We start from the raw sequence: 14,638 nt of genomic DNA on the forward strand, positions 1-14,638 counted from the left end.
AGGTACGTACTCCCGGGCTCCGAGAGAGAAGGCAGGCTGGGCCGCCGATCCAAGACGAAGTCCAGGGAAGAGGCTGGAGATGCTTAGCCCGGGCCCGGGGAGGGGTTAAAAGGCAGACTGGGGCTTCTCTTCCCGACCCAGGACTGGAGGCATTGACATCCCACCCCGTGGATCCGTCCGGGATTCTTCTCCCCACCTCACGCAGTAAAACAAGACACTCCCCCAAAGATTTATCCTCTGGGATTATCAAGTTTATTAGATTTAGGAGGGGAAGACCAACATTAATATTCCAAATTCAAATTAGAAAAAATATATATATACAAAAGCTACATACAAAACGTGAGATCAGACGACTAAACTTTCCCGACTCAGGGCCAAGTTCTGCAAGGGAAAAAGAAAGGAGGACATGAACTGAGGCCTAAGAGGGTTCCGGGAAGGGTCCTGAAGTCAGGCGAATGGCCCACTCACCTTCTTCAGCCTCCGGTCTCTTGACGCCTGGGATTCGGTTTCAGAGTAGGGGGGAGGTGCTGGGGGGTAGTAGTCTTCCTCTTCCTCCCGGTGGGGTCTCCTCCTATCCCCTAGCCGTTTCTTCCTCAAGGCCTCCTCCAGCAGCCGCCCATCATACTGGGGGTTCCCGGTCCTGGAGCCATCATCCCGAGGATCTCGGGAACCATGGTAGCGGGACCGGGGTTCGGCACGAGACTGGTCCCTGGCCCTAAACTCATCATAGTGGGGATCTCGGGAGTGTGGAAAGTCCTCTACATCGTCTTGGTGGTAGAGGTCATCACGGCTGCGGCTTCTGGGGGCTGCATAGGCCCGGCCTCTCCTACCACTGCTTGGGGGAGACCTCTGCCCTGATTCCGCAGAACCCAGCCGGGTGAGGTCATCCAGAGCATCCACAGAGCGGGCCCGGGGCCGCCCAGCCCCCCAGCCACCCCGGGACTGCTCTGGGGGGTGCTCTTGCTCCCACCTCCTGGGACTCCGTGGGGAGTGGCGACCCCATTCATCATCCCGGATCGGGGTGAGGGCAGGGCCCCTGGAAGGCCGGGATCGCCAGTCGTCCTCATGGAGGGAGGTGACTTCACTCATGGCTGTTGGGAAGGTGGGTGTCACTGGCTGCTAGGAGTCGTCTAGGGGCCCCAGGGTCCAACAATATCACCTACTTGGCTCCTGCACTCTCTAGGGGGCCCTAGGTTTCTCGTCTATTAAGTGATGACATGCAGGACCCTATCCACTTCTGTGTCCTTGGTAGGGAGGGAGGGACGCTCTATGATTTGCAATAAGCATCCCCGAGGCATCAAGAAGATGCATTTCCCTCACCACCCCCTCAGGGAGCGCTGAGGCCCCAAGGCTTCTGCTCACCCCGCTCCACGCGGCCATTGGGGGGGCCAGGTCTCGAAGGGTCGAAGTTAGCCAGCTCTTTCTCCATATAGTACAAAACACGCATGGAATCATCCTGCTGGCTGGCCTGAATGCGGTAGCCGCTGCGAACCTCTGGGGGCAGGGGGTAGAGGCATTAATGTGGGTGTGGGAGGCCGGAAGCTGATCCATCCTCCTCCCGTTCAGGCACAGCCACCTTGTGATGACTGCTTCTCACCCGAGGTCACGCTGCTGTCCGTGTCACGAAGAAGGGGCACCTGCGCGCTGTGGCCGCCAACTGGGGAAGAAGATTGGCTGTCAGTGGCTGCACACTTGGAACACCCACAGCCCAGGTTCCCCCCCCACCCCAATCCACTCTTCCTTTGAACCCTGGAACCCTCTAAGTGCCCAAATGCCCAGCCTCCCCACTCCCCGCAATAGTTCCAGCTCTCCCAGCCTCACCTGAGCTATTCCTGTCGAAGTCTCCAGGGTAACCATTGTAGACAGGGCCCAGGGGAATCATGGCTGGCGGGGGTGGGGTCTTGGCAGGGGAGAGGTGTGCATAGGTGCTGGGTGCGTAGATGCTTGGGGCACCCGAGGTGGCCGCCTTGCCAGCAGCATACACTGGGAGGACACACAATCAACATGACAAGGAGGGCAGTGTACCCTGCACGGTGATCATGGTTCTGGAGGAATGTGGGCTTTGGGCCTTCCCAAACGCCAAATTGTGGAGCCTCCCCAGGTCCTCATGCCCTTGCTGCAGGGCCCCTGAGGTTGGGGGACATCAGCTTTACCTAAGTCCCCACCTCCTGTGTGACTCTTCACAGAGGTTTTCAGGGCAGAGGGTACCCGCCGGCAGCCCACGGCTCCAGTCCAGCAGGCCAGCGTGCTTTCTTTGGACAGTTGGATGGTTTGCCAATATTTGACAATCAGAAGGTTTAACATAAAATCCCACTCCCTTGCCACCTCAGGCCTGTGTTCTTTCAGGGCGGAAGAGGTTGCAGCTGCCCCTTAAATGAAGCCCTAAACGGCCCACTGCTATCCCCACAGGCCACATCAAGTATCCCTTAAGTGACTGAATGCCTGCTCTAGAATAACCTGGGGACCCATGCCCACTTCCATCTCCTGCCTGCTGGATGCTTTCCTGGCTATCTCCGAGCCTCAGATGCAATGGGAATCAGTGTGGGGCAGGAGGCAGGGGCCTCAGAGTTCACTTGCTTCAGCCACAGCAGCAAAATAATCTTTAGAGTTTCCAATGGGAGGGCCGCAACCCCTACCTCCTCCGCTCTAGGCTTGACGGCTCAAGGGCAGAGCCTCCCTTCTACCTTCCCACACCAAGTAGCTGAGTTCTGGTGGCTGCTCCTACAGCAAAGTCTGTGGGGCTAAGCAAGTCCCTTCCTCACAGGGATGCGAACAGGAAAACAAAAGGCTTCCTACACCTGTGACTCTGTTCCCAGGCAGAAGCCTAAGCGCTCAGCTCTGCCCAGGAGGAGCCCTTGTTAGCTGGGATGATCTGCCAGTTTGTAATTAATTGAGGGAGCTGTGCTCTCTGACAGGCCAGCAGGGGCTGGGGCTGTGGCAGAAGGAATAGGGCCTCTGTCAGGGACCTAGTGGGGCCTCGGGTTGTGGTCACTAGATCTTGAGATGGAGGGAATGTGGCCTGCAATCCTGGCCCTAACCCTAGTCTTAATTCACGGTGGAACCACAAACCTGTGAAATGGACTAACACCCACACCTGAGCAAGCCGCTCTCAACCAAAAGTAACCAGGGAGGAAGGGAAGGACAACAGAAGCCTCCAGAGGGCAGTAGATTGCGGGGGTAGGAGAGGAGCGATACTTTTGAGGAACCTTTGTTATCCACTAGTTGTTATCTAGTTCAAGAACTAAAAAATTAGCTGGCCTGGATGGAGGTAGGCCCCATTCCAGGAGCTTCCGCAGGCTCTTCCTTTAGTGCTTGCCAACACCCTGGAAGGCTGGGACCTGAGAGACAGAATCTGGGCTCAGAGAGGCTCTGATTTGGTCCTCGGGCATTACTGAGGTCGACAGCCAGTAGGCGGGGATCGCTGCACACAGGCTGGCTCCACACTGCCCAGGGCCCACCTTTTACAAGGGAGGAAACAGACTTGGAAGAGAGATGCCACTCACTTGGCTTCCAAGCAGATTAAGCTGGGCCTGCAACCTGCACCTGCCCATGCTTGCAGCAGTCGCCTGTTATTTTACTGTCCATGCACTGGGGACTATGTGCAGAGATGCTGGCACATCCTGACCCTTTCAGAGGGGACCCCAGGAATGGGTAGCAGCTGATGTCCATCAGGGGACACGGAGCAGCAGGAGGAGGAGGAAGTGGTGTTCTCCCTTTTTTCCCCTTCTCCTTTTTGATTTTTTTTCCCTCTTTTCATCTCTGGTCCCGCTTCCTTCCCACACCATCCACAGGACTCTGAAGTGCTGGATCTGTGTTGTGGCAGTTTTTAAATCTACTCAAATTGTGCAGTGCTGTGAGCCTAGTTAGCTTCTTACCTTTCATACTTAAGATTTTGTCTTTAAAGGGAGTTTAACTTTTCAGTGAATAAAGTTTGGTACTACTGGAACTTTTTTTTTTTTTTTTAGCCAGGGGCCTGGACTACATCCTCAAAAGAAGAAAACTCAAAATGAGTGAAAATTAAAAATAAATTAAAAGTTGAAGGAAGTACAGGTCCTGTTTGGCCCACTTCCTCCCCATCTGCTGACATCCTAACCTCCAGGCCAGGGGCCCTGTCCTCAGAGGCAGCCAGGACCTGGGAGGCTGAGAGGGGGCAGCCGCACGAGGGGCACTCACAGGCCTCTGGGCAGCAGCACTTGTCCGGGCAGCAGGGGCACCTGACGTAACAGCAGCAGGTGTGGGGGCAGCACTGACACCAGCAGATGCCCAGGAGGAGGAAGACAAGGAAGATGGCCAGGGAGACCATGACCACGAAGAGCCAGTCTGCAGAGAGATGAGAACGGCCCCTGAGCCCCAAGCCTGTGGGGCAGCCAGGATGGACAGCACAGCTGGGCTGGTGCAGTGCCGGGTGGGGGCAGAGGGCTATTTACAAAGCTTAGCCGGGGAAGCTGCAGCCTGAGCTGCATTCTCCAGGCCAGAGGTTGGGGTGCAGCAGCAGAGGCATGCCCACCCCACCACAACCGAGGCTCATCCCTAAGTTGGGGAAGGGGTCCCAGGGTACCTACTAAGGAGGATAGAAAATGAGAGGCAAGCTGGCCAGAGCAAGGCAGGCTGTGGCTCCAGAGAGAGAAGAGAGAGCCAGCTGCCCAGAGCCAACCCCCCACCCAAGGGCACTGCAGGGACCAGTCACAGGGGCCTCTGCCTACACCCCAGCCCCTCCTCAGCCTGCCCAGGCTGCCCAACTGCCCAGAACCAGGCCATCAGATGCCATGGAGTCAGAATCAGGTTAGTGGGGCAGCAAGAAGGGTTTAGGATGGGGAGGAGAATTCCAGAGACAGGGTTGTAAACAGTGGGGAGAGAGGACCCCGAGAGAAGCCCCACTCAGGACTCCACCTCCCGTACCTTCTATGGGCCCCGCCTGAAAACCAGGTAAGAGCTCAGCCACCCCTGAGGTCCTGCCTGGAGGGACAAAAGAGAAACAGGAGATTATGCTGGCAAGAGCCAGCCCAGGCCACCCCTGCTCCCCATGCCCAACTCCAGGTGGAGCAGGTTGAAGGTGTAGCCTGTGGCAGGAGAGGGGTTAGTGGCCTAGAAGGGTCTCAGAGCATGGTTCTTGCTCTCCCCCACCGCCCAGATGTGGGTGCTGTTTTCCCAAAGGCTGCCATACCTTGATTCACCCACTCTCTCATGCCATGGGCCATTCTGTTGCCCAAAGGGGCTCCCACATGGAGATTGTGTGGTCCAGCACCTGCCTGTGGGGTCCTGATGGTCACCTGGCTACATCTACAGGTCCCCATCATCCCAAGGCATGGCATCTCAGGTTGGTGCACCAACTACCAGGCGTGGAAGGCATGACTTCTAGGGGCCCATGAAAATGTTCTCATTTTAATTTCTTTTATAATCAGAACAACAAAAAAAAGGATATAATCCTACTGAATATATAATAATGAAGTGCCTTTATAGCAACATGCCCAGAAAAAAGATAATCTGGCCCAACAAGGCCAAAGTACCTACGGCCCACGAAAGATACTATGTAGCCCCAGTTCTGGGCTCGCAGGCTCTGACCCCGGTTCACAGATCCTATTCTGGGCCACAGCCACACGCCATGTCACCCAGTGGGCTCAGGAGCCCTGGCAGCTCTGGGCCCCCCAGGCTGGCACTTCTGAGGGTGTCTGCACACTTGGGCTCCATGCCATCAAATCTTTATGCTCTGGCCATTACAGGCCGGTGGGTCCTGGCCCCCATGAGGGGGTACCACAGCGCCATCAGCAGTTCTCAAAATGACGTCCAGTCCACAAGGCCAAAGTACTTTCTTAGAAATTCTGAGGCAGCATTTGCCTTTTTCAGTGCGGTTCTCTCACAAGTGTACAGTGGATTTTCCCAGAGCAATGTGACACGCAATGACGTCACCCCTCTGATGGCTAATAGACTGGGGGCTTGGGGAGCTTGCCCTTTAAAAGTTTCTCACTTTTAATTTCTAACTTGATAACTATCTCTAGAGATGTTACACATACACAAAAGCTCTTTGGGGACCTCTCAATCATATTTTTGGAGGGTAAACAAGTCCTGGACTAGTATTTTGAGCTCAGCCAGGCATTTCACCAAAGGCCACATAAGCTGCATGGGTCACCACTGGTCTGTACCCCATCCTCACCAGGTGGGCTCTGTGTGCAGTGTGAGCCCCCTGGAGCGTGTGCCCCACCATGTGTGCTCCTTCACACATGCATGTTTTTGTATCGTGTGTGGGTCGATGGCAAGGCATGGCCTGGCACGCCATCACGTATAGCATATGCCATGCAAGACTATGTGTGTCTTCCCCTGGCAACATCCCTTCCACATTCAGCGCAGAGTCCTCAGGCAGGCAGGGCTAATACCCCTGGGTACCCACCTCGTCTGAGGGGCCCTCACTCATAAGCCAGACAGAGCTATCCTAACAGGGCAGAGGGCAAGGGCCAGGGACATGGCAGAAGACAGGTCCAGTCTCTCTTAATTTTCTACACAATCTACCCTCCTCACTCACTGCTCATCGACTCTGACCCCTTCTGTATTTTTAAATGAGACCAAGAAGTGGTCAAGTCCCCCATTCTCTCCACTTGCCATCCGGCTCAGGCTGAATGATAGGGGGAGATGGGCAGAGGGAGGGGCCCCTGGCAGGAATGCAGGGTGCAGGTAAGCCCAAGTGACTGGAGGTGCTGCAAGGGGAGAGCAAAGCAGGCAACAGAGCCGAGAGAGAGAGAGCAGGAGGCAGAGGCAGATACACGGAAGTGGACAGAAGAAGCGCCCCCTTCTCTCTCTCTCTCCTCTCCCTTCAGAGGCTCCACACTTACCGAGAACGATGAGCTCTGCGTAGGCCTCGTTGTTCCCCTGGAGGTCCTGGGCTGAGACCACAGAGCAGTAGTACACTCCGCTGTCCCCCCAAGCTGTCTGGTCAAATGTGAGGTCAGCATCTGGGCGGGGAGGAGACAGTATGAGGGCACCAGGGGCCAGAACCCCCACCCCCACCCCCAATGAAGGAATCATGACAGCCAATGGGCCAACTGAAACCAAAATCATTCCTCCAAGGGTGCGCTACCTTTTAGGCACTGTTCTAAACACTTAGCCCGTGTTATTTCAAGCAGTCTTGAGGTGGGTTCTGTTATCCTCCTGGTTTTTAGATGAGAACAGGTCTGGAGAGGTTGCCTCCACCACCCAAAGCTGTCTAGTTTGGCGATAATGCAGCTGGGACGCTCCAGCCCCAGAGCCTGCGCTTTGAGACATACAGCTGTGCTTGGGACCATCTTGCAAGGCAACAGTCTTAACTCCCCCTACATGAGTTGCAACAGAGACTGGTGCAGCCCCAGGGTGGTAAGGCGGGACAGGGAAGCGGAGATTCCATGAACTGGGACGTTGTCCAGGTAGTGAGAGAAACTGAGGCCCTGTGCAGGCCCTTGGCCACCCATCCACCCTGCAGTGTCCACATTCCAGGCCAGGCCCAGGGCTTGGGGACGCTCAGGTCCGAGGTAACCCCAGGCAGGGAGCCTGTGAATCATGCCAGTAATGAAAGTCTTTTTGCACGTCCGCCTTCTTCTTTACTCCTCAGGCCCTAATTAATTAAGTTCCCTCAACCACTAGTGTGGGGCAGGGTGGAACCCAATGGGCAACTCTGCCTTCAGCCCCTGGTAGGTGGCACTTGCTTCCCAGCTGCGCCAGCTCCTGGGCTCCCACTGACCTGCCCACCACCCGGCCCCATGCACACATCACACTTCTGCAGAGAGTTCTGAAAGGGCAGTAACTGTGTGCCCCAGTCCCTAGCCCCTGGAAGCTACAGGGCATTAGTCAGTGTCTACTGAGGGAATGGAAGAAGCAGAGCTTTTTTCCTCTTTGGGTCTCCAGCCCAGAACCCATGTATACAAGAAAATCCTCTTTTCAACAGTGTCCACTGATACCACTCTAAGTGCCCGGCCTGGGGCCTACCAGTCCCTTGGCACTAGCTGGTCCCTGGTCACCAGGCCAGCAGCACCCCCATCATCCCCCTCACTGAATTTGGCATGTTGACCTCCTCGCCAGCCCCCAACATGATGTGCTCTGACCTGCCCCAGCTCATGCCTGTTCCCTCTGTTGGCCACATGTCCTTCCAACCTCTGCAGGGCTGGTTCCTTCCCACCACCCAAGCCTCAGCTTAAAGGACCATTCCCTGGCCATCCAAGTTTGCATAGCTCCCTCACCCAGCAGCTGAATTACAGCTCCTGGCTGAGGTGCTGACTGCCCAGCACCCCAAGAGAAGGTGGGCTCTGCAGAAGCAGGACCTGGCCTGTCTTGATCTCTGTGGGGTACCTCCTTGGGCTGGCCTTTGTTGTCTGTTCCAGTGGTCTGGCACATGGCTGTATTCAAATAGGCACCTGATTAATTCATTCAGTATTCAACAAATAATGGCTCAGTGTGCACTGGTTCCAGGCAGGATCTGAGTTCCCTGGTGTGCTAGAACAACCATTCTTAAAGTGTAGTCTGTGGACCCTGGGGGTTCCCAAGACCTTTCGGGGGCTCGCTGGGTTGAAGTTATTTTCATAATAATACTCGAACATCATTTGCATTTTTCACTTAATCTGACATGAGTGGAAGGTGGAGTTTTCCAGAAGCTACATGACATGCGTTATCACGATAGAATGAATACAGAAGCAGCTGCGGGAATCCACGTGCTTCTATTCAGCCAGACTTTTAGAGATTTGCAAAAATATAAAACAAGGCCACTTCTCTCATTAAAACTTCTTTGTTCTGTTTTGAAAAATATGGTTTTTTTTTCATAAAGCATGTTGTTTATGTTAATCTATAATGAGCTTATTATTGTCAGTTAAAATGTCTCTTGAAATTCATCAGTTTGAAAGCTATAAAAACAAAAGCTCTTCGAGGACCTAAATGATTAAGAGTGTAAAGAGGTCCTAGGACTGAAAACTTTGAGAACCAGTACTATAGGGAACAGATAAAAATCCCCATGCTTACAGAGCTTAGATCCTAACTGGAACGAGAGATGGATAAAAATATTGCATATCAGATGGTAATAAACAATATGGAGAAAACAAAGCAGGGAAGGACACTGTGTGCCAGGGATGGGGTGTGGCTGTGCCATTTTAAATTAGGTGGCCGGGAAGCTTCTGGATAAGTGACCTTCGCAGCAGACCTGAAGGAGAGAGGATCCGAGTCCCCTGGTCATGCTTCTAGCCACTGACTGAGCACTTACCATGTGCTGCGCTTGCTCTTATGTGCTGGGTCCTCTGCAAATATTCTTCGAATCTTCATCTAACCTTAAGCTCTATTCCCCTAAGTCCCCCTGACTCTCCCTAATGCCCTCTTGGCCCATTGTTTTTCCAGCTTTGTCTTAAAATCAGATTCTGACCATGCCTCTCCCAAACCGGAGTTAAGAGTGGGACCCTGCCCAGAGCTGGAGAGGTAGAGAGGAACCCCCTGCCCCACAGCAAGAGTGTGTCATAGGCCAGGGTGGGAATCTGGGGTTCTGCCAGCTGGATGCAGCCTTGAATGCATTTTGTTTGGCCTGCATAATATTTTCAAAACCCATAAAAATATGTTTTTCCGGCTTCTTTTGATAAAGCCCAAGGCCCAGACCCACCTCCTTCCTGCAAGGCGCACCCTGTTCCCAGCCCTGAGCTCCCCAGGCTGGGCTCCAGGTGGGAACAGAAGCTGGGTCTCTGGTTGGTTATCTGCACTTGGCAGAGGTGACCCTCGGGTCTCAAGGGTCCCTCAGGGCTCTACGATCCAGTGCTGCTGAACCTGGCCCCCAAGCAGCCTGAAGAGGTATGAAAAGGGCCTTTCTCTAGGCACCCCACATCACTCAAAGCTGGAGGAATGGAAGGGGGAGCAGGAGCCACCCTGAGATGAGGGACACCACGGTGACCCATCAGTTCCAGTTTGCCTGGTCCTGAGCAGTTTCCCAGGACATAGGACTTTCCCTGTTAAAACCAAAATGGCCGGTCCCCCTAGGGACACCAAAGGGGAAGCCCACTTCTCCTTACCCTCAAAGCTGAAATGGAGGAAGCTCCCGTAGCTACTGGGTTTCCTGAAAGGACACATACACAATGGGGTCTGGGTTGAGGCTGCTTGAAAGAATTGGCTCCTGACAGAGCCAGGGGGCCATTCTGGAGCTTTGTACTCAGCAGAGGAACTCATTCCAAGTAGATTCAAGGGCATCCTCAGTATTTGGGTGGTGCTGACAGGGGCTGAGCAGTTTTCCCTAGTCTAGGCTGGAGAAGCCCCTGGGTTACAGGGGAGGGGTCTGTAAAGACTGAGCCCCCAAGAAGCAGGCCTCTGACCTCAGAACAGCAGGCTGCTTAACAGTGAACTGGCCATGGGAAGTCAGGACAAGCGGGTCCCTACTCTACAACAGGACCCCAAGCTCAGCCCCTAGAACCCTGCGTTCCATCCCTGGTCTGGACCTGACAAGGGAAGGAGAGTTCCATGGCCTGGTCTCTTGGTGTCTGCAAAGGGGGCCCTCCCTACCCTACTGTGCCCCTCCACCCAGGATGAAAACTCTATTTATGAGAGTGAAAGGGTAAATCCAGGAGACAGGTGAGCCTTCATCCTTGGCCCCTGCAGCCCAGCACCAGGCTCTCTGCCTTCCAGATTCTTTAGGGCCAAGCCTCAGCCCCATCCCCGCCTCAAATTGCTTCAGCAGAGGTGTTATGGTGGGGTCCTGGCTCATTCCATACAGACCCTCACCCGGCTCTGTTTCCTGTATAGCCCTTAGCGCTCTCTGCAGTTCTCTTTCTGTTTTTCTATCTGCTTGTTTACCATCTCATGCCAGGAGAATGCCATCTCTTCAAGGGCAGGGTACTCAGCTATCCTGATTACTCCATCCCCGGCACCCACAACAGTGCCTGGTACTTTAGTAGGTACTTAATAAATACCAAATTAATGGACAAACGAATGAACGAACATATTTCCCACCGCCCTTGCCCTCCTTAGCCCCAACAGACACTTCCTATCAGGAGGCAGCATTACAGTACAGGACACAGACTCTCAGGGCTGCATCAGTTCAAATCCCAACACCCGCCCTTACCAGCTGTGCACATAGAGGGGCTATGTAATCTCCTACACCTCAGTTGTCATGAATGAATGATGTGATGGTGAAGATTCAATGGGAGAATGTTTGTTAAATACTTGCAAGTCATAGAACTTCCAAGAAAAATCTCTGGCCCCATCAGCTTGCTCCCATCACTTCCTCTGTGAGCCACAGGGTGAAGAGGGGGTAGGTTAGAATCCAACTGTGTGACCCATGCAGGCCACTTTACCTCTCTGGGCTTCAGTTTCCTCCCTCTGTAAAAGGACAATAATAATGTCTGCTCATTTGATTCCGCCTTTTGTCTAAACGAGCAAATTCATATAAACCTGGATTTGAGTCCAGGACACAGGACTTTATACTCTTTTACTGCTGAAGGCTGCAATTGATGGTGGGTATTAGTATGACCAAAGCCCCTTTGTCCCTCTCCCTGACCTGATTTTTGGTATCATGTAGCATGGGACAGTGCAGGTTGTGTTTATCGGGTCTGTCTTTCTCACTGGAATGTGGACTCCATGAGGGAAATGACTTGCTGATTTTGTTTACTGCTATATCCCAGGGCCTAGAACTGTGCCTAGTAGATGCCAGGTGATTACTATTCAATAAAGATGTGGAAAGGTGTGTCCCTTCAGACAGTGGTGCTCCAGAGCTTCTGGGGGGGGGAGGGGGTACTAGGTTTGTCCCACTGGGACTGACACCCCAATCCCCAAGTGAGCCTGCCCTGCCCCCCCCCCAGCCCCATCTCCAGCCTTGCCCTACATACTTCCCGTGATGGTGATCCTCCGGCCTTGGTAGTAGCTGCCCAGGGTCACGGCATTGCCCTGCTTGGTGGCCACCACCCTGACGGTGCGCACGCTGTCCTGGCACTCCACGTAAGGGTTGTAGCCTGGGTTACCAGCCACCAGCTGGGCATTGAGCTGGTTGTCAGCGCTGGCTGGGGAGAAGGCGTCAGCGATGCGGTCCCGGCAGAAAGACTTGTACTTCCAGATGACGATGGGTACCGTGGGGGTCGTGGTCATCTCATAGGTGCAGGGCAGGGTCACAGGCTGGAATAGGATCACCACGTGGTAGGCATCCGACACAGTCACCTGGACAGCACTGGCAGGGGCTGGAGGCAAGAAGAGAATCAGGGGGGCCCAGTGGGAGCCATCTCAGGGAGGTCACAGCACTGGTGCAGAGAAGGACTTTGGTGGGAATGAGAATATCCCCTGTCCCCTTGACACTGACAAGGTGTGGATTTACCGAAAGCCTGGCACAGTATTCCCTCATCCCTGGGACCGCTGCAGTATCTATGACAACTGCGCCCATTTTATAGACCCATGGGGCTGGTATGGCAGGTGCAAGGTCACGCCACCAGATTCCAGAGGGATTCTTTGGAACATCCTCTCCATTTCTCTCCCCAGATGGTGATCCTGGAACCACCTCAGCCCCTGTACCATTCTCCCACAGCAAAGGGCCTCTCTTATGGCCTGTTCAGGCCACATGGCCCGCCTCAAACTTAGCCCCCAGGGTTACCCAGGGTTTTGGGAACGGGGAGACAAATTTGGGGAATTGACTGAATTGCTGTGCCGTGTAACTCCCTTCCCCTCCCTACCAAAATGTCTCTATCAGACTCCCACCTCATCCTACCCAAACCCATTTCAAAGGAGCATGAAAAAGATAAAGCCTTCCAGCTTCCCCCCCACTTACCACATCCAAACAAACATCTGATTACACTTTCCAGCAAATCCTTAAATCCATCTCCATCATACCCTTAGGCATAGGTACCTGAAGCCCCCAGAAGGGGTGGAGAGTGGGAGTTCTCCTATCCAGAACCCACCCCAAACTGGGTGCCCTTTCTTTCTCTCCCTCCAGAAAGAGAATGACCCAGCCCTTGCCTGCCCTCTTCCCGTTACCCCAGGATTTACAAATCCCAGGGCGCACTCAGGTCCTCATTCCAGACTTTCTTAGTTGAACGGCCCTCCCACCCCCTACTCGACAAAGGGTCCCGTTCTTCCTGTTGCTACAGGATCCCAGTCCCAGGAGTTTCACTTCCTGCTATCTCTGGACAAGGGCAGGGATCGCTCTACGGCACGATGGGGAATTCCCCCCGCCCAGGCACACTCGGGCTCTCCGGAGAACAAGAGGCTCGTGAGGTCCTAGTCTCTGCAACCCTCACCCCCAGCTCTCCCGCCTCCTTGGTTGCACAGAACTCTCTCCACCCCACTTCCATTGTGCCCTCCCGCCGCCCCGCAGCTCCAGGGTCCCCATTCCCAGCCCCATACCTGTGCACCAGGTGCTGAGAATGAAGCATACGAAGACAAGCGACCCCCGGCCGCCCCGGGCTGGGTGGGATCCTAACCCCCGGGAAAAGCCACGAGCGACTACAGCCATCGCGGCGGTCTGGGCGAGTCCGACCCGCGCGTCTGCTCCCAGGTACCCGGAGGGTAGGGGGCGCGGAGCGCACTAAGCCTTGAAGGGGTGCCCCCTCCTCCATTGCTTGCTTCCGTTCCTTGTCCCTGGTCCAACCACGCCTCGCCGTGTTCAGGAGTTTTCACACGCAGAAGACGTGGATGAAGCACGCGCTTCCAGCTTTTGGGAAGAAAATGGCTTGACCCAATGTAGTCGGTCCGAACCAGTCCACCCCTGCGCGCTGAGGGAATGGATCGGCCCAGGTACACAAGGGTGGGAGCCGAGGGCTGGCCTGGGGGTGGGTGGTGGGGAAGGGCTCCACGCCTCCCTCCCCGGAAGTGGGCTGTCCCAGGTGCGCTCCAGCCCCGAGGGGTGGAACCAAGTGACCAGCCCGCCGGAAGGGCGCCGGCAGAGCCCGGTTCCCGGCCAGCCCTGGGCTACTCGGGCTAAGCCGGGCGCACCGAGATCCACAGAACCAGGACCTGCTCAGGGTGGTTCACCTGTCGATGAAAGGCGGCTCCCGCCGTGCACCTGTTCCCTGCCAGCCGCCACCCCTTCCCCCGGCTGGCGATGGACCGGCCTGGGAACACCCTGAGGGGAGGGGAGAGCCAAAGGAACTCCAGCCGGGAAGGGCTGGGGCGGCTGCGCCTGGCCTCTTCCCGAGTCTTGGGGTTCCTCCCATCCGGTGGAAATGGGGCGCTGCGAGCCTTGTGTGCTTCCCAGTTAGATGACTGAGAAACACGTGTGAAGCTCCCGGTATGGAACCCTGCCCCCGTGGGGACGCCAGAGCGCAATCCGGCCCAGGAAAAGTTGTGGTTGTGCTTGGGAAACTTTTCCCCGCCTTCCTTCATCTCCAGCCCGTGGTTCGGTCTCCTGCTGTCGCTCACCCAGGTCAGGCCTCCGGAAACTCTGGCTCTTAAAGGGGTCGAGAGGACGCGCGAACCCGGGACCAGCTTCCGCCTCAAGAGTCCCAGAGCCTGGGCCACCTGCCCTCGAGGGCAAGGCGGGGCGCGGAGAGGCGCGTTCACCCGAAAACTTCCCTCTGCTTCCCTCCGGTGGTAGCCAGGGGAAATGCACCCGGGAAGCGTTAGGTGCTTTCTCTTGTCCCACTCCTGGAGGTTGAAAACTGGCCACTAGCGGGCGGGTTCAGTATCCAGCCATATCTTGTTTGGCCGGATCACGACCCTGGCTCAAAATCTTGTG

The 14,638-nt window shown here is 55.2% G+C and overlaps 1 protein-coding gene and 1 long non-coding RNA gene across 4 annotated transcripts; one reads left to right on the forward strand and one right to left on the reverse strand.

Moving 5' to 3' along the window:
• The first annotated feature begins 8 nt into the window (after nucleotides 1-8).
• On the forward strand, nucleotides 9-8,781 carry LOC143659314 (uncharacterized). Its single transcript, XR_013163489.1, has 3 exons — nucleotides 9-1,102; nucleotides 1,567-1,712; nucleotides 3,966-8,781. It is a non-coding gene; the product is annotated as an uncharacterized LOC143659314 (long non-coding RNA).
• LSR (lipolysis stimulated lipoprotein receptor) lies at nucleotides 212-14,194 on the reverse strand. Of its 3 annotated transcripts, XM_077132132.1 has the most exons (11): nucleotides 13,936-14,194; nucleotides 13,309-13,615; nucleotides 11,808-12,152; nucleotides 6,825-6,944; nucleotides 4,900-4,956; nucleotides 4,174-4,320; nucleotides 1,822-1,983; nucleotides 1,598-1,657; nucleotides 1,363-1,494; nucleotides 469-1,091; nucleotides 212-381 (listed from the first exon to the last, which is right to left on the reverse strand). In XM_077132132.1, exons 2-11 carry the CDS (start codon nucleotides 13,415-13,417, stop codon nucleotides 346-348), a joined length of 1,791 nt encoding a protein of 596 aa, XP_076988247.1. In that variant the 5' UTR covers nucleotides 13,418-13,615; nucleotides 13,936-14,194; the 3' UTR covers nucleotides 212-345. The 3 variants fall into 3 exon arrangements, with proteins under 3 accessions (XP_076988247.1, XP_076988248.1, XP_076988249.1); XM_077132133.1 differs by lacking the exons at nucleotides 4,900-4,956; nucleotides 13,936-14,194 and having other exon boundaries at nucleotides 13,309-13,735; XM_077132134.1 differs by lacking the exons at nucleotides 4,174-4,320; nucleotides 4,900-4,956; nucleotides 13,936-14,194 and having other exon boundaries at nucleotides 13,309-13,736.
• Between the last annotated feature and the right edge of the window lie 444 nt (nucleotides 14,195-14,638).

This window comes from Tamandua tetradactyla, chromosome 16 (genome assembly GCF_023851605.1).
Source record: "Tamandua tetradactyla isolate mTamTet1 chromosome 16, mTamTet1.pri, whole genome shotgun sequence".
NCBI lineage: Eukaryota > Metazoa > Chordata > Mammalia > Pilosa > Myrmecophagidae > Tamandua > Tamandua tetradactyla.